Genomic DNA, 19,929 nt, shown 5'->3' with positions numbered 1-19,929 from the left:
CTCGCATTCTATTGGCTGTTCCGAATCTGATTGGCTGTTCCGAATCCGATTGGCTGATTCAATCAGCCAATCAGATTTTTCCTACCTTAATTCCGATTGGCTGATAGAATCCTATCAGCCAATCGGAATTGAAGGGACGCCATCTTGGATGACGTCCCTTAAAGGAGCTTTCATTCGTTGGTAGTCCGTCGGGAAAGAAGGATGTTCCGCGTCGGCGGGATGAAGATTGAAGACCCCGCTTGGAAGATGACATCGCCCGGATAGAAGACTTCTTCAGCGCCTATTGGAAGTTGACATCGCCCGGATAGAAGACTTCTTCAGCGCCGCTTGGAGGATCACTTCATCGGATGGAAGATTTTTTTCAGCGCCGCTTGGAGGATAACTTCTGCCGCTCCGGGTCTCCTCTTCGGTTTCCATCGCTGCTCGGCTGAGTGAAGACGATTTAAGGTAGGATGATCTTCAGGGGATTAGTGTTAGGTTATTTTAAGGGGGGTTTGGGTTAGATTAGGGGTATGTGGGTGGTGGGTTTTAATGTTGGAGGGGGGTTGTATTTTTCTTTTACAGGCAAAAGAGCTGAATTCTTTGGGGCATGCCCCACAAATGGCCCTTTTAAGGGCTGGTAAGGTAAAAGAGCTTTGAACTTTTTTTAATTTAGAATAGGGTAGGGCATTTTTTTATTTTGGGGGGGTTTGCTATTTTATTAGGGGGCTTAGATTAGGTGTAAGTAGCTTAAAATTGTTGTAATATTTTTAAAATGTTTGTAACTTATTTTTTTTATTTTTTGTAACTTCCATCCGATGATGATTTGTACTTTAGTTAGTTTATGTAATTGTATTTAATTGTAGTTATTTGTAGGTAATTTATTTAATTAATTTAATGATAGTGTAGTGTTAGGTTTAATTGTAACTTAGGTTAGGATTTATTTTACAGGTAATTTTGTATTTCTTTTAGCTAGGTAGTTATTAAATAGTTAATAACTATTTAATAACTATTCTAACTAGCTAAAATATATACAAAGTTACCTGTAAAATAAATATAAATCCTAAGATAGCTACAATGTAATTATTAATTATATTGTAGCTATCTTAGGGTTTATTTTACAGGTAAGTATTTAGTTTTAAATAGGAATAATTTATTTAAGTATAGTGTAGTGTTAGGTGTAATTGTAACTTAGGTTAGTTTTTATTTTACAGGGTAATTTCTCTTTATTTTAGCTAGGTAGGTATTAAATAGTTAATAACTATTTAATAGCTATTGTACCTAGTTAAAATAAATTTAAATTTGCCTGTAAAATAAAAATAAATCCTAAGATAGCTACAATATAATTATTATTTATATTGTAGCTACATTAGGGTTTATTTTAAAGGTAAGTATTTAGTTTTAAATAGGATTAATTTAGTTCATAATAGAAATATTATTTAGATTTATTTAATTAATATTTAAGTTAGGGGGGTGTTAGGGTTAGTGTTAGACTTAGGTTTAGGGGTTAATAAATTTATTACAGTGGCGGCGGTGTAGTGGGGGGCAGGATAGGGGTTAATTAATCTATTATAGGTGGCGACGGTGTAGGGGGGGCAGATTAGGGGTTAATAAATTTAATATAGGGAGCGGCGGTTTAGGGGTTAATACATATATTATAGTTGCAGTGGGCTCCGGGAACGGTGGTTTAGGGGTTAATACATATATTATAGTTGCGGTGGGCTCCGGGAGCGGCGGTTTAGGGGTTAATACATATATTATAGTTGCGGTGGGCTCCGGGAGCGGCGGTTTAGGGGTTAATACATATATTATAGTTGCGGTGGGCTCCGGGAGCGGCGGTTTAGGGGTTAATACATATATTATAGTTGCGGTGGGCTCCGGGAGTGGCGGTTTAGGGGTTAATATGTATAGAGTAGCTTGCGGTGGGCTCCGGGAGCGGCGGTTTAGGGGGTAATAACTTTATTTAATTGCGGCGGTGTAGGGGGTACAGATTAGTGGTGTTTAGACTCGGGGTACATGTAAGGTGCAGACGTTTCCCATAGGAATCAATGGGATGTCTGGCAGCAGCGAACTTGTACTTTCGCTATAGTCAGACTCCCATTGATTCCTATGGGATCCGCCACCTCCAGGGTGGCGGTTTGAAAACCAGGTACGCTGGGCCGTAAAAGTGCCGAGCGTACCTGCTAGTTTTTTTATAACTAGCAAAAGTAGTCAGATTGTGCCGCACTTGTGTGCGGAACATCTGGAGTGACGTAAGAATCGATCTGTGTCGGACTGAGTCCGGCGGATCGAAGTTTACGTCACAAAATTCTACTTTTGCCGGTCTCTAGCCTTTGATAACTAAGGCCAATCAGCCTCGCCACAAATACGCTGCGGAATTCCAGCGTATTTGAGGTTGACGGCTTGATAACTAGGCCCCTTAGGCTTAAATCATTCACAACTGTCCCCCATATCTTTTTTTTTTTTTTTTTTTTTTACAAGCCCTGGTTTCACTTCTGGCCTCTTGAAAAAACACATATTGCTAATTTTAAGCTCCCACTCTAATCTATTGACTTTGGAAGGCAAAAACCTTGCAATTAGCTTGCATTGTTTTAGGGTTCCCTTTCCATGACATTTCAGTCCATTCAAAGTACAGTACATCTAATAAATTCAAATACATACCCAGAACATCACCCAACTACATTAATCAAAAGGATTTACTCTAGCTTCAAAGTTGCTCAGCTTGATAAGTCCAAAAACAAGAACCTGTGTGAATTTTTTTCTGAAGCATTGAAATTACTTCAGGATAAAAAAAATAAAACAGACACACACCTTTGGAAAAAATACTTAGCCAATTAAGATTTGTAGAGTCTGCCATACTAAACATGTATACACATTTATTTCAGGAAAACACATAATTCCAGTCCAAAACTATCAACACTTAAAAAAAAAAACATGCTTATTATAGTACTGTTCTATTGACACCAGCTGAGTATGCCTATACCCAGTTACAAGTTCATAATATCCTATGAATTGTTTTCCAAAACAAAAATGGCCCTTCAGAAACAACCATCAAAGCATGGTTTCAAACTATTTTACACAAAAGCACATTATAGGTACCTATATCTATCTATATGACAAATAATAACCAAATAATTTACAAAACAAAAAAACTTTTTTTTTTTTTTTTTTTTTTATTTGGAAAAATGTTCCTCAAAAGGTTTTTTAAAGGGACACTGTACCCAATTTTTTTCTTTCGTGATTCAGATAGAGTATGAGATTTTAAGCAACTTTCTAATTTACTCCTATTATCAAATTTTCTTCATTCTCTTGGTATCTTTATTTGAAATGCAAGAAAGTAAGTTTAGATGCCGGCCCATTTTTGGTGATCAACCTGGGTTGTTCTTGCTGATTGGTGGATAAACTCATCCACCAATAAAAAAAGTGCTGTCCATAGTTCTGAATTAAAAAAAAAAGCTTACATGCCTTCTTTTTAAAATAAAGATAGCATGAGAACGAAGAAAAATTGATAATAGGAATAAATCAGAAAGTGGCTTAAAATTTTATGCTCTATCTGAATCATGAAAGAAAAAATTTGGGTTCAGTGTCCCTTTAAGGTGTGATATACGATTATATGTATACCTACACACAGACTTTTTAGAAAAATAGAATACACTGTGGGCCAGATTACAAGTGAAATGCTAGAACGTAGGCGGTATGGAGTGTCAATATTGCTAAAGCACAATCCATACCGCCTGCATTTTTGAGCTGGTACTACAAGTCCATGGTTAATCTATATTGTGTGAATGGAAGTATAATGCACACTACAATACATATGTTGGGAAGCACATGTGCATTTTTCCCTTATATAATAGATTAAAGGGACAGTCAACACCAGAATTTTTGTTATTTAAAAAGATAGATAATCCCTTTATTACCCATTCCCCAGTTTTGCAAAACCAACACGGTTATATTAATATACTTTTTACTGCTGTGACTAACTTGTATCTAAGCATCTTCTGACCGCCCCTAATCACATGACTTTTAGTTATTATCTATTGACTTGCATTTTAGCCAATTAGTGCAGTGTCTGCCACTAGCCACGGGCGTGATCACAATGCTATCTATATGGCCTACATGAGCTTGCTCTCCCCTGCTGTGAAAAGTAAATAAAATAGAGGCAGTCTTCAGGGGCTTAGAAATTATCATATGCGCCTTCCTAGGTTTGCTTTCAACTAGAATACCAAGAGAACAAAGCAAAATTGTTGATAAAAGTAAATTGGAAAGTTGTTTAAAATTACATGCCCTATTTGAAAAATGAAAGTTTTTTTTTGGACTTGACTGTCCCTTTAAGATAAGACAGTATAACCATATGGAAGCCAGTTAAACCAAAACAATTACTAAAGTTTCAGGGACACTCAATTCCTCTTCTAATCCTTTACTACTTAGCTTACAAGGTATTTAGGGCTAGATTAAAAGTGGAGCGCTAATTTATTGTGCACCCTTAAATGGGCAAATTCGCACATTTACCGGCGCACAATAAATAACCAGCCATTACAAGTGGCTGGTCAATGCTACCGCAAGCCTCGCATTAGCAATTAATGCTCCTAAAATTAACCAGAGATCAGCTTCTATAATAATAATAAAAAATAACAACAACAACAACAACAAGATCTTTATATATTTTTTTAAACTGCACAAGGCAGTTTTTAGGGGTTAACGTGAGCGGTGTTAGACAAAAAAATGGCAATAAAAAGTGCCTTTACATAGCGGTCTATGGGGACTGTGTGTTACCTGTAACTATATATGTATATGCTTATATACATATATTTGTGTGTTAATATGTGTATATACACATATATACTTGTTTTTATTACCACACAAATATATGTATATAAGCATATACATATATAATTTACACTTTGCTGCCCGTCGCTGCGCGACTTACTCCATTCACAGCACTAAGTTCTCAGTCGTGTCTGATGGCATGAGAACCTAGCGCAAGGCTTCCCTGCAACACCGGACAGATAGCTCAGCATGCTAAGGCACTGTGGCTGAGGTCTGTAGCAACCCAAGGTTTGCACGTTTGATCCCCGGTGAGGTCCACTCAGTCTTTCATCCTTCCGAGGTCGATAAAATGAGCAGCGCCTTGAGACGCTTACGGGTGATTAGCCGCGCTTTACAAATACTCAATACATACATACAATTTGAACACGAGGTCGCGTTTGCATTGCGCCTAACTTGCAACACCAATGCACATTTGCGTGTGCTGGTATTTCTGAGTGGATCACAAATATTGAGCTTGCGTAAAAGCAATTTTGCACTCCACTAATAATCTAGCCCTTAGTCTGATGTTGAAGTGAAGGTAAAATTACCTTGTCGACGATACAGAATTTAAATCTTTTTTCTAAATGAATAGGACTTTAAGTCATCATTTTTTCTGTTTTTACTTACAAATCCTGTAATCTCACTTTTAATTCACATTTTTCCGATTTTAAAATTCGACCCGTTTTTTAAAAAAATTTTTTGGAGTGACGTTTTTCGATTAGCCGGTTGAAATTCCGGCCGTTAAGCGGCCGTGACCCTACATCATTCGCCTACTCAATGCACTGTGCATGCGCTACATTCTATTTTTTGCTCTCAGTCTACACGCGCATTCCCGGTTTGCACATGCATACTTATTTTGTTTACGGCAGCATTGAATATGCACAAGAGGATCACTTAACTACGGATACTTTGTTTTATTGGTAAAAGATTTGCATTTAAAATCGGGTCGCAGAGTATAAACAAACAGCTGCTCTCGCTCACCTAACATAGTAATGAACGAACATAGTGTAGCTATTTATTCAATATTGTTTTCCCCGTGATTAACGCATGCGCATATGAGATTGGTTTCAACCTCTATCGCATGCGCATTAGTGATGGGAAGCTCAGAATCGCGCATGCGCATTGGCAGCGCTCACCGTGAACACGCTTCTGAGATTACGTATAGAGCGGGTGGGACAGCTCTATACATCACGGCACTTCAAATACGGAAATAGAGGTTGGGAGGAGTTATCGACGGAACAGTATGAAAAATTTGGAATAAAATTAAAAGAAAAACATTTTTTGAACAAAGTTAGCGATTAGCGTATCCATTGTTAAAGGAATGCATAGATATATTCAGATTACCTAAACTTTACCTTCACTTTAAGCAGAATAATAATTTAATGTCTCACTGACACTGTACCACACTCAGCAAATTAAAAAGTGGCAGTGGAGTGCTGAACCTGACTTCCACACATCTAAGACAGTCCAGCAGAAATTAGATTTAACTGTGCCAATGCACAACTTACAGTGGATGGTGACCTTGCTGGAGCAAAGCTCAGGAGTCACAGCAAGTACTGAACTTGGCTCTACTGTAGCATTCAAGATACTCTAGGTTTAGGGTGTGCAGAGAATCCCTCATCTGTTCACTGCATGAACCTGACACAGACTACTGTTCTGACGAGCTGTGAGCGTATAAAGACGTCTAAGTGCAATAATTAGAGCAGCCGCTCGAAACCCACCAGTTGCCACCTGATGCAAGACTCATATTGATGAAGTCAGACACAACCACAAACAGCAGCTAGAATACCAGTACACAAAGGCAGGGTGCACTGCAGCGAACCAACTGCAGGTAAGTATCCAAAGTAGAAAAAGTCCAGCAGCACAGCAGTGTGATAAAAGAAGAGACGTTTATTCAACAAATCAGTAACAGTTACAAACATGGACAAATTGACGCGTTTCGCACCCCCTAGTGGCGCTTCCTCATAGACAAGTCAGGTTAGACATACAAAGATATCTAACCTGACGAGCTGTGAGGGAAATGAGAAGTGTAACCTGACGAGCTGTGAGGGAAATGAGAAGTGTAACCTGACGAGCTGTGAGGGAAATGAGAAGTGTAACCTGACGAGCTGTGAGGGAAATGAGAAGTGTAACCTGACGAGCTGTGAGGGAAATGAGAAGTGTAACCTGACGAGCTGTGAGGGAAATGAGAAGTGTAACCTGACGAGCTGTGAGGGAAATGAGAAGTGTAACCTGACGAGCTGTGAGGGAAATGAGAAGTGTAACCTGACGAGCTGTGAGGGAAATGAGAAGTGTAACCTGACGAGCTGTGAGGGAAATGAGAAGTGTAACCTGACGAGCTGTGAGGGAAATGAGAAGTGTAACCTGACGAGCTGTGAGGGAAATGAGAAGTGTAACCTGACGAGCTGTGAGGGAAATGAGAAGTCAAACCTGACGAGCTGTGAGGGAATGAGAAGTCAAACCTGACGAGCTGTGAGGGAATGAGAAGTCAAACCTGACGAGCTGTGAGGGAAATGAGAAGTGTAACCTGACGAGCTGTGAGGGAATGAGAAGTGTAACCTGACGAGCTGTGAGGGAATGAGAAGTGTAACCTGACGAGCTGTGAGGGAATGAGAAGTCTAACCTGACGAGCTGTGAGGGAAATGAGAAGTCTAACCTGACGAGCTGTGAGGGAAATGAGAAGTCTAACCTGACGAGCTGTGAGGGAATGAGAAGTCTAACCTGACGAGCTGTGAGGGAATGAGAAGTCTAACCTGACGAGCTGTGAGGGAATGAGAAGTCTAACCTGACGAGCTGTGAGGGAATGAGAAGTCTAACCTGACGAGCTGTGAGGGAAATGAGAAGTCTAACCTGACGAGCTGTGAGGGAATGAGAAGTCTAACCTGACGAGCTGTGAGGGAAATGAGAAGTCTAACCTCCACACATTAAATAGACATACAACTAAATAATATAATGGGGTGGTTCAAAAATTGCATTTTGTTTTCAAACACCTAGCAGTCCAAGGATGTATATATGAATATGTGATTATGGTAAACTTTCCTGTGGTCAGTCATTGGCCCGATACAAGCATTTTGTAGCTTTGCAGTGTGAAGCAAATTGTGCCATGCAAGAGGTTGATTACAGGAAGAGCATGCAATATAGCAAATGTATATAACCATGTTTTACTAAGATTAAAAACAATTGGGGGGGGGGGTGTGACACCTTTTTTAAGTCCTTGTTTTTTTTATTGCCCCATGATATCAATTCTAATGGTAAACACACTGCATTTATTTTACAGAGGTGAGACGTATTTTGAAGATGCGAAGCCTCAATCACATATTTGAAAATAAATGATAACCATGTTCATTAGAAGCCAGGGTTTGTGATGTGTGTATTTTTAAGCTTGCTCCACCCCTTATACAGCACAAGGGGTGGGTTTAACAAATAAAGACTTTTTTTTAGGATGGGTGGATAGGTTTTTATTAGTACTTCTGCTACAATTGATGTGGATATGCGATGAAACTCAGGAAGCAGTGCAGTGTAGGAGTAAAAAGAGCAAGCTAACCATGCGATTAAAGGGACATAAAACCCAAAATGTTTATTTCATGATTCAGATAGACCATACAGTTTCAAGTAACTTTACATTTGTCTGCTATTATTAAATGTCCTTTGTTCTCTCAGTATACTCAGTTGAAGAAATAGCAATGTATTACTGGGAGCTAGATGATCACAGCAGGCGAGCAAATGAAGAGGCATATAAGTTCAACCACCAATCAGCAGCTATCTCCCAGTAATGCATTGCTGCTCCTGAGCCTACTTAGGTATGCTTTTCAACAAAGGATACAGTGTGAACAAAGCAAATGAGATAACATTAGAAAATTAGAAAGTTGTTTAAAATTGTAAGTTCTATTTGGGTTTTATGTCCCTTTAAGTACCTTATTCTAATTTAATGTAATACATTAAAAGGATGATGTATTTCAACTGCCATGCCTGGGAAGAGAAATTAGTCTTATTTTTATTTTTTTAATTTCCTCCTCACAGGATTAGTATAACAACTTTCTGGCAATTTGTGAAGATAGACATGAATATATAAATTGATATCTTATTACCATACAGTATTTCAAAAGCATCCATCCACCCACAGCAACAAAATGCTTTTAAGAAAACAAAAGAATAGCATTAAAAAAATACTATCATCAAATTAACTGCAAATGGGAAGACTCAGCACTGGATTCAGACATATGGTTAAAGAATATATCCCAAAATAAAATAAGTCTAAAAATGTTTTTTATTTTTTTTAGGAATAAGACAAAAAAAAGTCTGGCTGCTAAATTATATATTTGTGCAGTTTTGTTTTTAATTGAGTTGGAAATTATTCCAGAATAACAATAAAAGAAAACGTTCCTCTCCAGAATAACAAGCCCTACACAAGCACTGTAAACCCTATTGCAGACCTTATACATTTCATGGTAAGAGAGAAATGTACACGGTCAGCTCCTCTGGGAATCAAGACTGCCAAGTCAGAGACAGTTCTAGTCTGCAATTAGGAAGATTACTTTGTTGCATACTGGCAGGCTCACAGGGTCCTCTCTGCACATTCAATCACTGCAACATTGCAATAAATCCATTACAGAAACAGTGTTCTCATGAAAAATAAAAACTCTTATACTTGAACATGTATTTTACCTATATAAAGGGTATTTATATTGTTTAACCATGTAATGTGCTAATAATAAACTTATACTAGAGTCTACCAATAAAGAACTGCACGTGACGGGAATAGCTCTGTTCTCGTTAGCTTATCAGAGCAGGCGCTGCAAATACAGTTTACCAAGAACAGTCACAATACTCCCCCGGTCTTGTCTATAGATCAGCAGGAGCCTGAACACTATTTCCTGAATAGAGCCAGTCTGCTTTATATATAATAACGGTTCAGTCAAACAGATTTCCTTTAGTTCATGTCCTAAGCACAGTCAGCTACAGCAGCAGAAAACCACTAGAAGTTCCCAGCGCCTTGCTGGCTCCCTGCTGCAGCAGAGTGCATGGTATCCCGGACCCCAGTTAGTAAACAAAGGCTACTCACATAGTGCTTGTTGGGATTGCGCCTCTTCTGCACATCTTGCACACAGACTTGCACTATGCTTCTCCGGGGCATAGTTCACACCGTACCCCCTCTTTTTGCCAGCAAACAAAAGGCAGGAACGAGCCTAAGATTTCTAGTTGGGTGGTCCAGCGCTTTCCAACATGCAGACAGGACACGGGATCGAGCATCCGCTGCTGTGTGCACAGGATCCAGGTTCTCGGTTCTACCTTCTACTGAATTTCATGAAAGCTCAGCCTCACAACTCCCCTCCCCTCTCTGGAGTGCCAGCCCGATCTTTACACTCACGCTGTAAAGCGCGTACGTAGGGCTGCAGGGCATTCCTGCACACTGATGAGAGTCTATAGTGGTGGGCGCGTAACCGCGTGTATAACATTTATGCTGCATTGCAATTACTTTTGCAACTACATCTGCTGTAAGGGGGTTTCTTCTGCTTCACAAACCCTATGGCTGCTGAGGAAATAAGTTATAAGAGAACTCAGATTTTACCGTAACAATTATTTAGCTATGATTTTAAACTGGGACTGCGTTTGCAGTATTTCAAGTGACCCAGCCGTGATTGTAACACACTAGAGTATCCTCTCCATAAAACTCAAACGTTCATTATTCAGATAGAACATGCAATTTTAAAATATATTTCAATGTACTCCTCCTGTGATCAGATTTAATTTGTTCTGTTGGTATCCTTTGCTGAAAAGCATATCTTGGTAGGCACGGGAGCAGAGCAGCAATGGTGGCTATACTTATATGCCTCATATCATTAACTCACCAAATGTGTTTAGCTAGTTCCCAGTTGTGTTGGTGCTCTGTAGCTTACTTTTACTATGTGTTTAATCACTTTGCAGGTATTAAACACATAGATATAGACAAGCAATATTGAAATAATAAAAGTCTCTAACACAATATAGCATTTTTATTGTACTTTTATGTTTTTATTTAGTGAACCAGAGGCTAAACCTCAAACTGCAAAGCTATTTTATGTGATCACCCCCCCCCCCCCCCCATCATCTTCACTAAGTTCATATTTCATACATGAATCCCACAAATATGTCAGTGCAGGTTTTTGAGTGTATCTAATGCCTAAAGGTAAATTATTTTGTTAAAGGGACAGTATAGTCAAAATTAAACTTTCATGATTTAGATAAAGCATGCAATTTTTCTGTTATCAAATTTGCTTTGTTCTCATTGTATCTTTTATTGAAGAGTAAAACTAGGAAGGCTCATAAGAGCTCAGGAGTGTGCACGTCTTTAGTACTCTATGGTAGCAGTGTTTTGCAACATTGTACAATAAAGCTACAAATAATGTTGCATAGAGTACTAAAGACACGTGCACACTCATGAGCTCTTAAAAGTCTACCTAGTTTTACTCTTCAGTAAAAGATGTCAAGTGAACAAAGCAAATTTGATAATAGATGTAACCTGGAAAGTTGTTTAAATTTGCTCTATCTGAATCATGTAAGTTTAATTTTGTTAATATATTATTTATACAGTATTTAGTATACCCTTACCTCCACAGTTCTATCACAAACCACCCACCCCAAATTTGCCAAGAATCACCTATGTTATATGATATGTTCTCCTTGGTTTTCTAAATAACTGCATTTTCTCTCCCCCCCCCCCCCCCCCTGCGTTTTACACTAGAGTGCAACAACCTGGTATTAGAGCACCAATAGGATCTTCTAGCAGCTGCCAAATGAAGAGGGAATTGTAGGTGACACAGTATATGGGAAAGGAGGGGGGGAAATGGAAAATACGATAGGAACACAAAGATTTAAACCTCTAAATTTCTGCCTGTTTCTCAGCCACTAAAGACAGTCTCTTATCACGTGCTTTTTTTTTTTTTAGCTTTTCACAGCAGGGTGTGCTAGTTCATGTGAGTGATATAGATAACATTGTGTTCGTGCCCATGGAGTTGTGGCTGACACTGCATTAATTGGCTTAAATGCAATTCAATAGATAAGAAATAAATAGCCATGTGATCAAGGGGCTGTCATAAGAGGCTTAGATACAAGGTAATCACAGAGGTTAAAAGTATATTAATATAACTGTGTTGGTTGTGCAAAACTGGGGAATGGGTAATGAAGGGATTATCTATCTTTTTAAACAATAACAATTTTGGAGATGACTGTCCCTTTAAGTCTGAAACACCTCTTCCTACATCTCATTTAGCATGAAAAGTATAGCTTTACGGGGTAAGCATGGTAGAAAATAAATACATAAGCAGAGTAGAATTCAGGTGTACAGTATAATAAATAACAGCTTTAATAATGGTTCCGTATTTATTGATTACACTGCATCACTAATTGCAGGAGTTAATCCAAAGCTTCCTCCAGCTGAGGACGACATTTATTGATTCAACCACATGACTAATTGCAGGCGTTATACGTTGTTTTAGCTGAGACCCAGATGTGACGCCTGTAATGTTTAAGAAAACACTAAACTGCCTCCTATAGGTCAGAGGCTGGAGCATTTTTCACTGCTGCTGTTAAAGTAAAAATTAACATTGCAGAATGCACATTTTTTGCCCTGCTGCTTTTAAGTTAACCCCTTCATACCGGGGGCAAGTGTAGTTCCAATGTAAACACTTGCAGTAAAAATGAAATCATGTGATCACATGATTTCAAGGCCGTAATTGGATCATGGGGGACTGCCTATGATGCTAGGCACACCCCAAGTCCAATTTTCCATTTACTTAAAGGAGGAGGCTGCAGGACGTGTGTGTGTGTATGTATGTGTATGTATATGTGTATATATATATATATATATATATATATATATATATATGTGTGTGTATATGTATGTGTATATATATATATATATATATATATATGTATATGTGTGTATGTACTGTGTATATATATATGTGTGTGTATGTGTATGTATATATATATATATATATATATATATATATATGTGTGTATGTATATATACTGTGAGTATATATATATATATATATATGTGTGTGTATGTGTATATATGTGTATATATATATATATATATATATGTGTGTGTGTGTGTATGTACTATATATATATATATATATATATAAATCCGTTTTTCCTCTTTAAGAAGAAAACGCTGCACTCACCGGTCTTGAGAATGATACAATTTATTCAAAATCTCATCACATCAGCTCATAGCTGCATAAATACCCCCAGACGTTTCAGTACCAAACTGGCATCTTTTTCAATGGGTAGTTTCAGTATCTCCAAATACTGAAACTACCCATTGAATAAGATGCCAGTTTGGTACCAAAAATGTCTGGGGGTATGCATGCAGCTATGAGCTGATGTGATGAGATTTTGAATAAATTGTATCATTCTCAAGACCGGTGAGTGCAGCGTTTTCTTCTTAAAGAGGATAAAATGATTTTTGTATGTTTTGCACGCAGCACCCTGGCTATTGTTAAAGAAGTTATAGTGAGTGCACCTGAAAATTGGAGTATAAAAAAGGAATATAAAATCGAAAATTGCTTTATTAAAACCATTGTCGATATACAGCCTCCATAAACTCACATTACGTAATCACAATGTGAACAGATACACCTGCAAACGCGTTTCGTGCATGCGCACTTGATCACATAGCAGTGAGCTTATTTGGATACAGTGCGCTACACATTCTGCTATTCCTTTATCTGTTTGGGTGTGCGGAGCAGACACACAGTGTAAGCAGCACTTTATATTCCTTGCTTGCTCCTTTTCTCTCACGCTCCATTGTGCCGGTCAGAAGTTACAGCGGCTAGTGCTGTGAAATATACTATCAAGGTGAGAACTTTTTGGCGCTTTCCCTGCAGTGTTTTGGTTCATATATATATATATATATATATATATATATATACTTATTTGTGCACAGCTTATACCTAGATATTCATAGATGTCTGGATTAGTGGGAAAACCCCCACAGATTGATTGACACCCAAGGACCTACATACATAAACCAGGTTTGATTTTTTCTAGGCAGAAACACATTTTAAAATACCCTCTCTATGATTAACTAAAAAAAAAAATAAGTATAATACTGCTCATGGAAAGTATGTGTATGTATGCATTTATTGTGCTTGTACACATAACTTAGAGATATTACAGTCAACGTTTTATTTATTCATTAGAAGCTATTTACTTTATTGTAAGAAATATGCATGCAAAATAAATACTTTAAAAAGTATTTAAAATGGTAATTTACTTATAAAAAGATGCATGTTTTGCAAACCTGGAAAACACCCCTTGAAAAGCCTCTTTCATGTTGCTTATCTTACTTTTTGTGCTGTGGCCAATTAGACACAGTTATAAATGAGATCCTGTACATATCAGCCAATCAGCTAACATCATGTAGGTTCAGGTTTCTGCATTCAATGGAACATACTACAGTCTTTCTGTGGAATGGAACAACTACAGGCATAATAAAATATGAAACCTCATTACAAAGTTTTTAATTATGCAAAAATGTAACATTATGAGCAGAATTAAATTTTGAATTTACTGTCTCTTTAATTTTATCAGTATCTTAGTAACACTGAGTCAATAACTCACACACCAGATATAGCATGACTAAAATGTAATTATGTAAAATGCACACACAGAAATGATTGTTTATAATAATGCAACCTGTATCTTGCAAAAGTGGTAATATAAAAATGATGTTAAAATAATAGGAAAAATATTCTTTCACCACCAGTATTTTAAAATATAGTACATAAACAGTGTAAAAATACTGTATATACCAATATTAAAAAGATACATTGGTGACAATTAACGGTTATACATATTGGCCTGTATGTGTTCAGAAAACTCAAATTAAGTTTATTTGTTACTAGGTGATAAGCCTGCCCAGAGGGCAGTCTAGTTAAAAAAAAACTACAACCCTCAAAGCTAAAATTACAAAAAATAAAAAATGTAAAATTACAGAAAAAAACAAAGCTATCTAAAATAAAAAATGTAAACCTTAACTAATACCCCTATAAAAATAAAAAAATCCCCCCCAAAATAAAAACACCCCCTAATCTAATACTAAGCTACCCATAGCCCTTAACAGGTTTTTGTAGGGCATTGCCCTAAGTTTAACAGCTCTTTTACCTAAACAAATTACCAATTACCCCCTAACAGTAAAAACCCTGCACCAATCAAACCCCCCAAAATAAAAAAAACTAACACAAAAAAACAACAACTACCCATTGCCCCTAAAGGGGCATTTGTATGGGCATTGCCCTTAAAAGGGCAATCAGCTCTTTTCCAACCCATTAAATCCCTAATCTTAAAAATAAAAAACCTCCCAAAAATTAATCTTCTTCCAGGCGGCTCCATCATCTTCTATCTTCATCCGGAGCGAAAGCGACGTGGAGCGGAGATGCGGAGCTGTGAATCCTCAGCGGCGGTCTTCGGTGGCATAGAGGCTCCTCTTTATCTGATGTCCGTTGTACATTAAAGATTGAATGCAAGGTACCGCAATCAATTTTGGGCACCTTGCATTCCTATTGGCTGAAATTTTGAAAACAGCCAATAGGATTATAGCTACTGAAATCCTATTGGCTGTTCAAATCAGCCAATAAGATTTCAGTAGCTCTCATCCTATTGGCTGATTTCAAAATTTCAGCCAATAGGAATGCAAGGTACCCCAACAAATATGGGGTACCTTGCATTCAATCTTTAGTGTGCGACGGATAATCGCATGAAGAGGAGCCTCCACGCCGCTAAGGACCGCCGTTAAGGATCCGCACATTGGTGAAGCCAGCTCCGCACCGCGCCACCTTCGCTGAAGAGAGAAGATGATGGAGCCACCTGGAAAAAGACCTTATCCGCCGGACTTCAGGAACGGTTAGTACATATTTGGGGCTTAGTGTTAGAATTTTTTTTTATTTTTTTTTATTTTTAAGATTAGAGATTTAATTGGCTGGAAAAGAGCCAATTGCCCTTTTAAGGGCAGTAAAAGAGCTGAATGCCCATACAAATGCTCCTTATGGGGCAATGGGTGCTTTAGGTTTTTTTATTTGGGGGGGTTTGGTGGGTGGGGGGGTTTACTGTTAGGGGGGATTTAGTAATTTTTAAATGCAAAAGAGCTGTTCAACTTAGGGCAATGCCCTACAAAAGGCCATTTTAAGGGCTATTGGTAGTTTAGTTTAGGGGGTGTTTTTATTTTGGGGGAGCTTTTTAATTTTATAGGGATTAGGTTTTTTTTTTTAATTTTTGATTATTTTGTAATTTAATGTTAGGTTTTATTTAAGTGTAACTTAGTATTGGGGTTAATTTAGGGGGTGTTAGGTTAGGGGGCTTAGAAATTAAATTAGTTATTTGCATTGTGGGGGGGGGGGTTGGGTGGTTTAGGAGTTAATAGGGTAATTAGGTTTATTTTGCGATGTGGGGGTTTGGCTGTTTAGGGGTTAATTAGGTTTATTGCTATGTGAGGGGTTGGCAGTTAAGGGGTTAATATTTTAATTATGTTATTTGCAGATTAGGGGTTAATTACTTTATTATTTTGCAATGTGGGGGTTTGCGGTTTAGGAGTTAATTAGGTTTATTGTGATGTTGGGGGTTGGCGGTTTAGGGGTTAATTAGGTTTATTGTGATGTGGGGGTTTGGCTGTTTAGGGGTTCAGGACCGTCTTTAACACAGGGCAAAAGGGGCAGCTTTTTTTTTTAATGGTTCATACCAGACTGCTGATTTGACATGGGGAACACACACATTCTGTCCTAATACTGTCACAGTCAAAAGTACTCTGCTTATATATATATATATATATATTTTTTTTTTTAAACTGTGCCAGACCGTGCCAGTGTCATGTGACATGCCAAGCTATTGCCATGTGCTGTTTTAGATGTGCACTGTGCAGCACTGAATGCAAAGCCCTAACTCGGCATCCAGCCATTCCCACTGCATCATAAAAGGTACTACTGGGGTTACCACTGTTATTAGGTAACTGCTCTGGTGGTAGCGATTGTTTCTGGGTAGGACTGACTGTAGGTGCATGCAGCAGAAAGCTGGAGTGGCAAGCACGTGAGGATTTGAGCACCTGTGCAGCTGCATACACTGCTCTCTTCAGTCTTGAGGCTGTGTGACTCATCTCACACTGTATCCATGCAGCCTTGGACAGACAGCATTCAGTCTGCTGGTCCCCTTAGCCCTGCTCTTTCTGCTGTGGCCCTAAGATCAACTAACTGAAGTTTGTTAGGGGAACAGTGCTTTGTAGAAAGGTGTTAGTGGGAAGAATAAGTGAGTGCACACACACCCCTCCCCATGCAGCATTGTCTAGTGCAAGGTGAGAGGGGACTTGTTCCTAGCAAAGAAGTGACATGTGCTGCTGTGGCTGATGTATAGTGTCATGCTGATACTTCACACATTAATGTAAGGTTTATTTTTTATAGTTTTTGTTTTCTCTCTGTCTCAGATTTTACAGCTTCCCATAGTAGTTCTGCTGTTCCAGTCAGTAAACTTATACTGCACCTCCATGCTTCCTCCTCAGTCTTTACCTTGCTTTGCTCCTGTTGGCTGCCCTAAATCTCTTTAATCAGCTAACCTCACACCAGAATCACATTCAAAAGAATATTAAATGAATCCACAGTGGAGGAATTTATATATTTATTTACTTATTAGTACTGCTTAGGTCCAGTTTCACATATTGCAATTTATTTCATTTTTTAAATGATTTGCTCAGCAGTGGATAATCCACTGCTGGGCTAATAATAAAAAAAATAGATTTAGTTGTTTTTTGGGATGTTGGGGTGGAGAGCGAAATTTCATGGGGGGGGGCCCAAGAAAATTTTCGCCCAGGGTCCAGTCAATATTAAAGACGGCCCTGTAGGGGTTAATTAGGTTTATTGCTATGTGAGGGGTTGGCAGTTAAGGGTTTAATATTTTAATTATGTTATTTGCGGATTAGGGGTTAATTACTTTATTATTTTGCAATGTGGGGGTTTGCGGTTTAGGTGTTTTTTAATACTTCGTGCAAGAGGTTAGGGTTTTTTTGTTATACTTCGTGCGGGCGGTTACGTGTTTTTATTTTTATTTCTTGTAGGCGGTTACGTGTTTTTTAGTTATTTCATGCTTTTTTTTTAAGGCTTCGGGTTTGCCTACGCTTCATCCAGGTGGATTCCGAAAATGGCAGGGTGGTGAAAGAATCTACAGGTGGTGGATTCTTTCACCACCCTGCCATATTCTGAATCTTAGAGCACTATATGGCAGCAGTTTTGCAAGAATTGTATCCATTTGCAAGAGCACTAGATGGCAGCATTATTTGCTACCAATAACAACAAAAAAACAAAACATATGCCAGTATAGAAAACGTAACCTCGTGGGATTTATTAGGGAATTATTCTGCAAACAATCAGAACCAGAGACTTACAGCTTCCCCCAATTTAAACAGCCTATAATGCAGGACGTAGCTTATAATTTTATGTATGTCCATGCTATCCACCACATGCACAAATAAAATACAGGTCTGTCTTCTGCAGGGTTATCAATTAACAGCCACGTTATTTCATTTTAATCAGGTTACTTACTCAATTGTCCGAGACTACGGATCCACACTGATATAGCAGACACTCCTAGCCCCGGCTTTAGGAGCACAGCTGTCAAATACCTTGACAGCAACAAAATAAACTTTAGGCTTACCCAGTCTACCTCATCACCTGGGAAAAGGAAAGTCCGTACTGCCACTGCAAGAAAACTCTTCTTTGATGAGAGGGAGCACGTCTTCCAAACATCTGGCTATGCCTGGAAGTAAAGATCCATGGTCTTTAACGTCACCAGGTCCTCCCATAACAACTTTGTAAGTCTGTTTAGGCACAAGTTAGTGTATAATACCCTCAGGTACTGACAGTGAGGTACACATTAGTGCAAACATGGGCTCCTCCAAACCTGTACAAAGATGCAAAGAAAAATATCCCAGAAATGTTGCACTAAAATTAATTAATTTTTATTACAAAAATTAAAAAAGGTATCTTAGAGCATATATCCGGGAACATTAAAATAACATATCAGCAGAGTCTGAACATTATTATAACTGATTAACACCTTGCTTGCTGCAAATGTTTTTCAATCGCCAAACTCCTCATAGTACGGTCATTATGTTAACAGCTGTTTGTCTTCAGTAAAAAAGATAAGATAAACTGCAAATTAGGGAGATAAATGGGGCAAGGTTAGGCCTTTGACGCTTGTTGTGTTCTTTCAGTTTTCAAAACGGGAAAATCCACAATTTTCAGACTTAAAGGAACAGTCTACAGAAAAAGATAGATAATCCCTTTATTACCCATTCCCCAGTTTTTCATAATCAACACTGTTATATTAATACATTATCTACCTCTGTGATTATCTTGAATCTAAGCTTCTGCAGACTGGCTAAAATACAAGTCTGTCAAAATAACTGAGATAAGGGGCAATCAGTGCTGACTCATAACTCCACGGGAGTGTGCACAATGTGATCTTTAAGACACACATAAACTGCACTGTCTAACTGTGAAAAAACTGCCAAAATGTACTGAGATAAGACCCAGCCTTCAAGCTATTAGAAATGAAAATATGAGCCTACATAGGTTTAGCTTTTAACAAAGAATACCAAGAAAACAAAGCAAATTTGATGCTAAAAATAAATTGGAAAGTTGTGTACAATTGCATTCTCTGGGGCTGATTTACCAACCCTCGTATTGGCCCCAATGTTACTGTTTTCGCGCGAACCTCCAGGCTTGCCAGAAACAAGAGTTAAGAAGCAGCGGTATTAAGACCGCTGCTCCTTAAGTCGTCCGCTACCTCTGAGGCTGCGGACATCAATCCGCCCCATCGAATACGAACGGGTTGATTTACACCCCCTGCTAGCGGCTGCAATGTTAAATGCCAACAGCGTATGCTGTCGTCATTCAGCGATGTCTGGCAGACATGATATGCTACAGCGTATCATGTCTGCCAGACATTGATAAATCAGCCCCTCAATCTGAATCATGAAAGTTTAATTTTGAATTGACTGTCCCTTTAAATTACAACAAAAGGGGGAACAATTAATAATGAAAGCATATTACAAACTTGCATAGTTATGCATTTTATAGCATTTTAATTTAATCCTAATTTATAATAATGTTAAGA

At 38.2% G+C, this 19,929-nt stretch overlaps 1 protein-coding gene across 2 annotated transcripts in view; it reads right to left on the bottom strand.

Annotated features, from left to right (window-relative positions):
* The window catches only part of SH3PXD2B (SH3 and PX domains 2B), a 455,707-nt gene extending 445,646 nt beyond the window's left edge, over window positions 1-10,061 (bottom strand). For both annotated transcript variants that reach the window (XM_053717127.1, XM_053717128.1), the window contains exon 1: window positions 9,848-10,061. In XM_053717127.1, coding sequence (XP_053573102.1) covers window positions 9,848-9,919 — 72 coding nt within the window. In that variant the 5' untranslated portion in view covers window positions 9,920-10,061. The remainder of the gene's footprint in view (window positions 1-9,847) is intronic.
* Window positions 10,062-19,929: the final 9,868 nt, after the last annotated feature.

Source organism: Bombina bombina, chromosome 6 (genome assembly GCF_027579735.1).
Source record: "Bombina bombina isolate aBomBom1 chromosome 6, aBomBom1.pri, whole genome shotgun sequence".
Lineage (NCBI taxonomy): Eukaryota > Metazoa > Chordata > Amphibia > Anura > Bombinatoridae > Bombina > Bombina bombina.
This window is presented reverse-complemented; position numbering and strand designations above follow the sequence as displayed.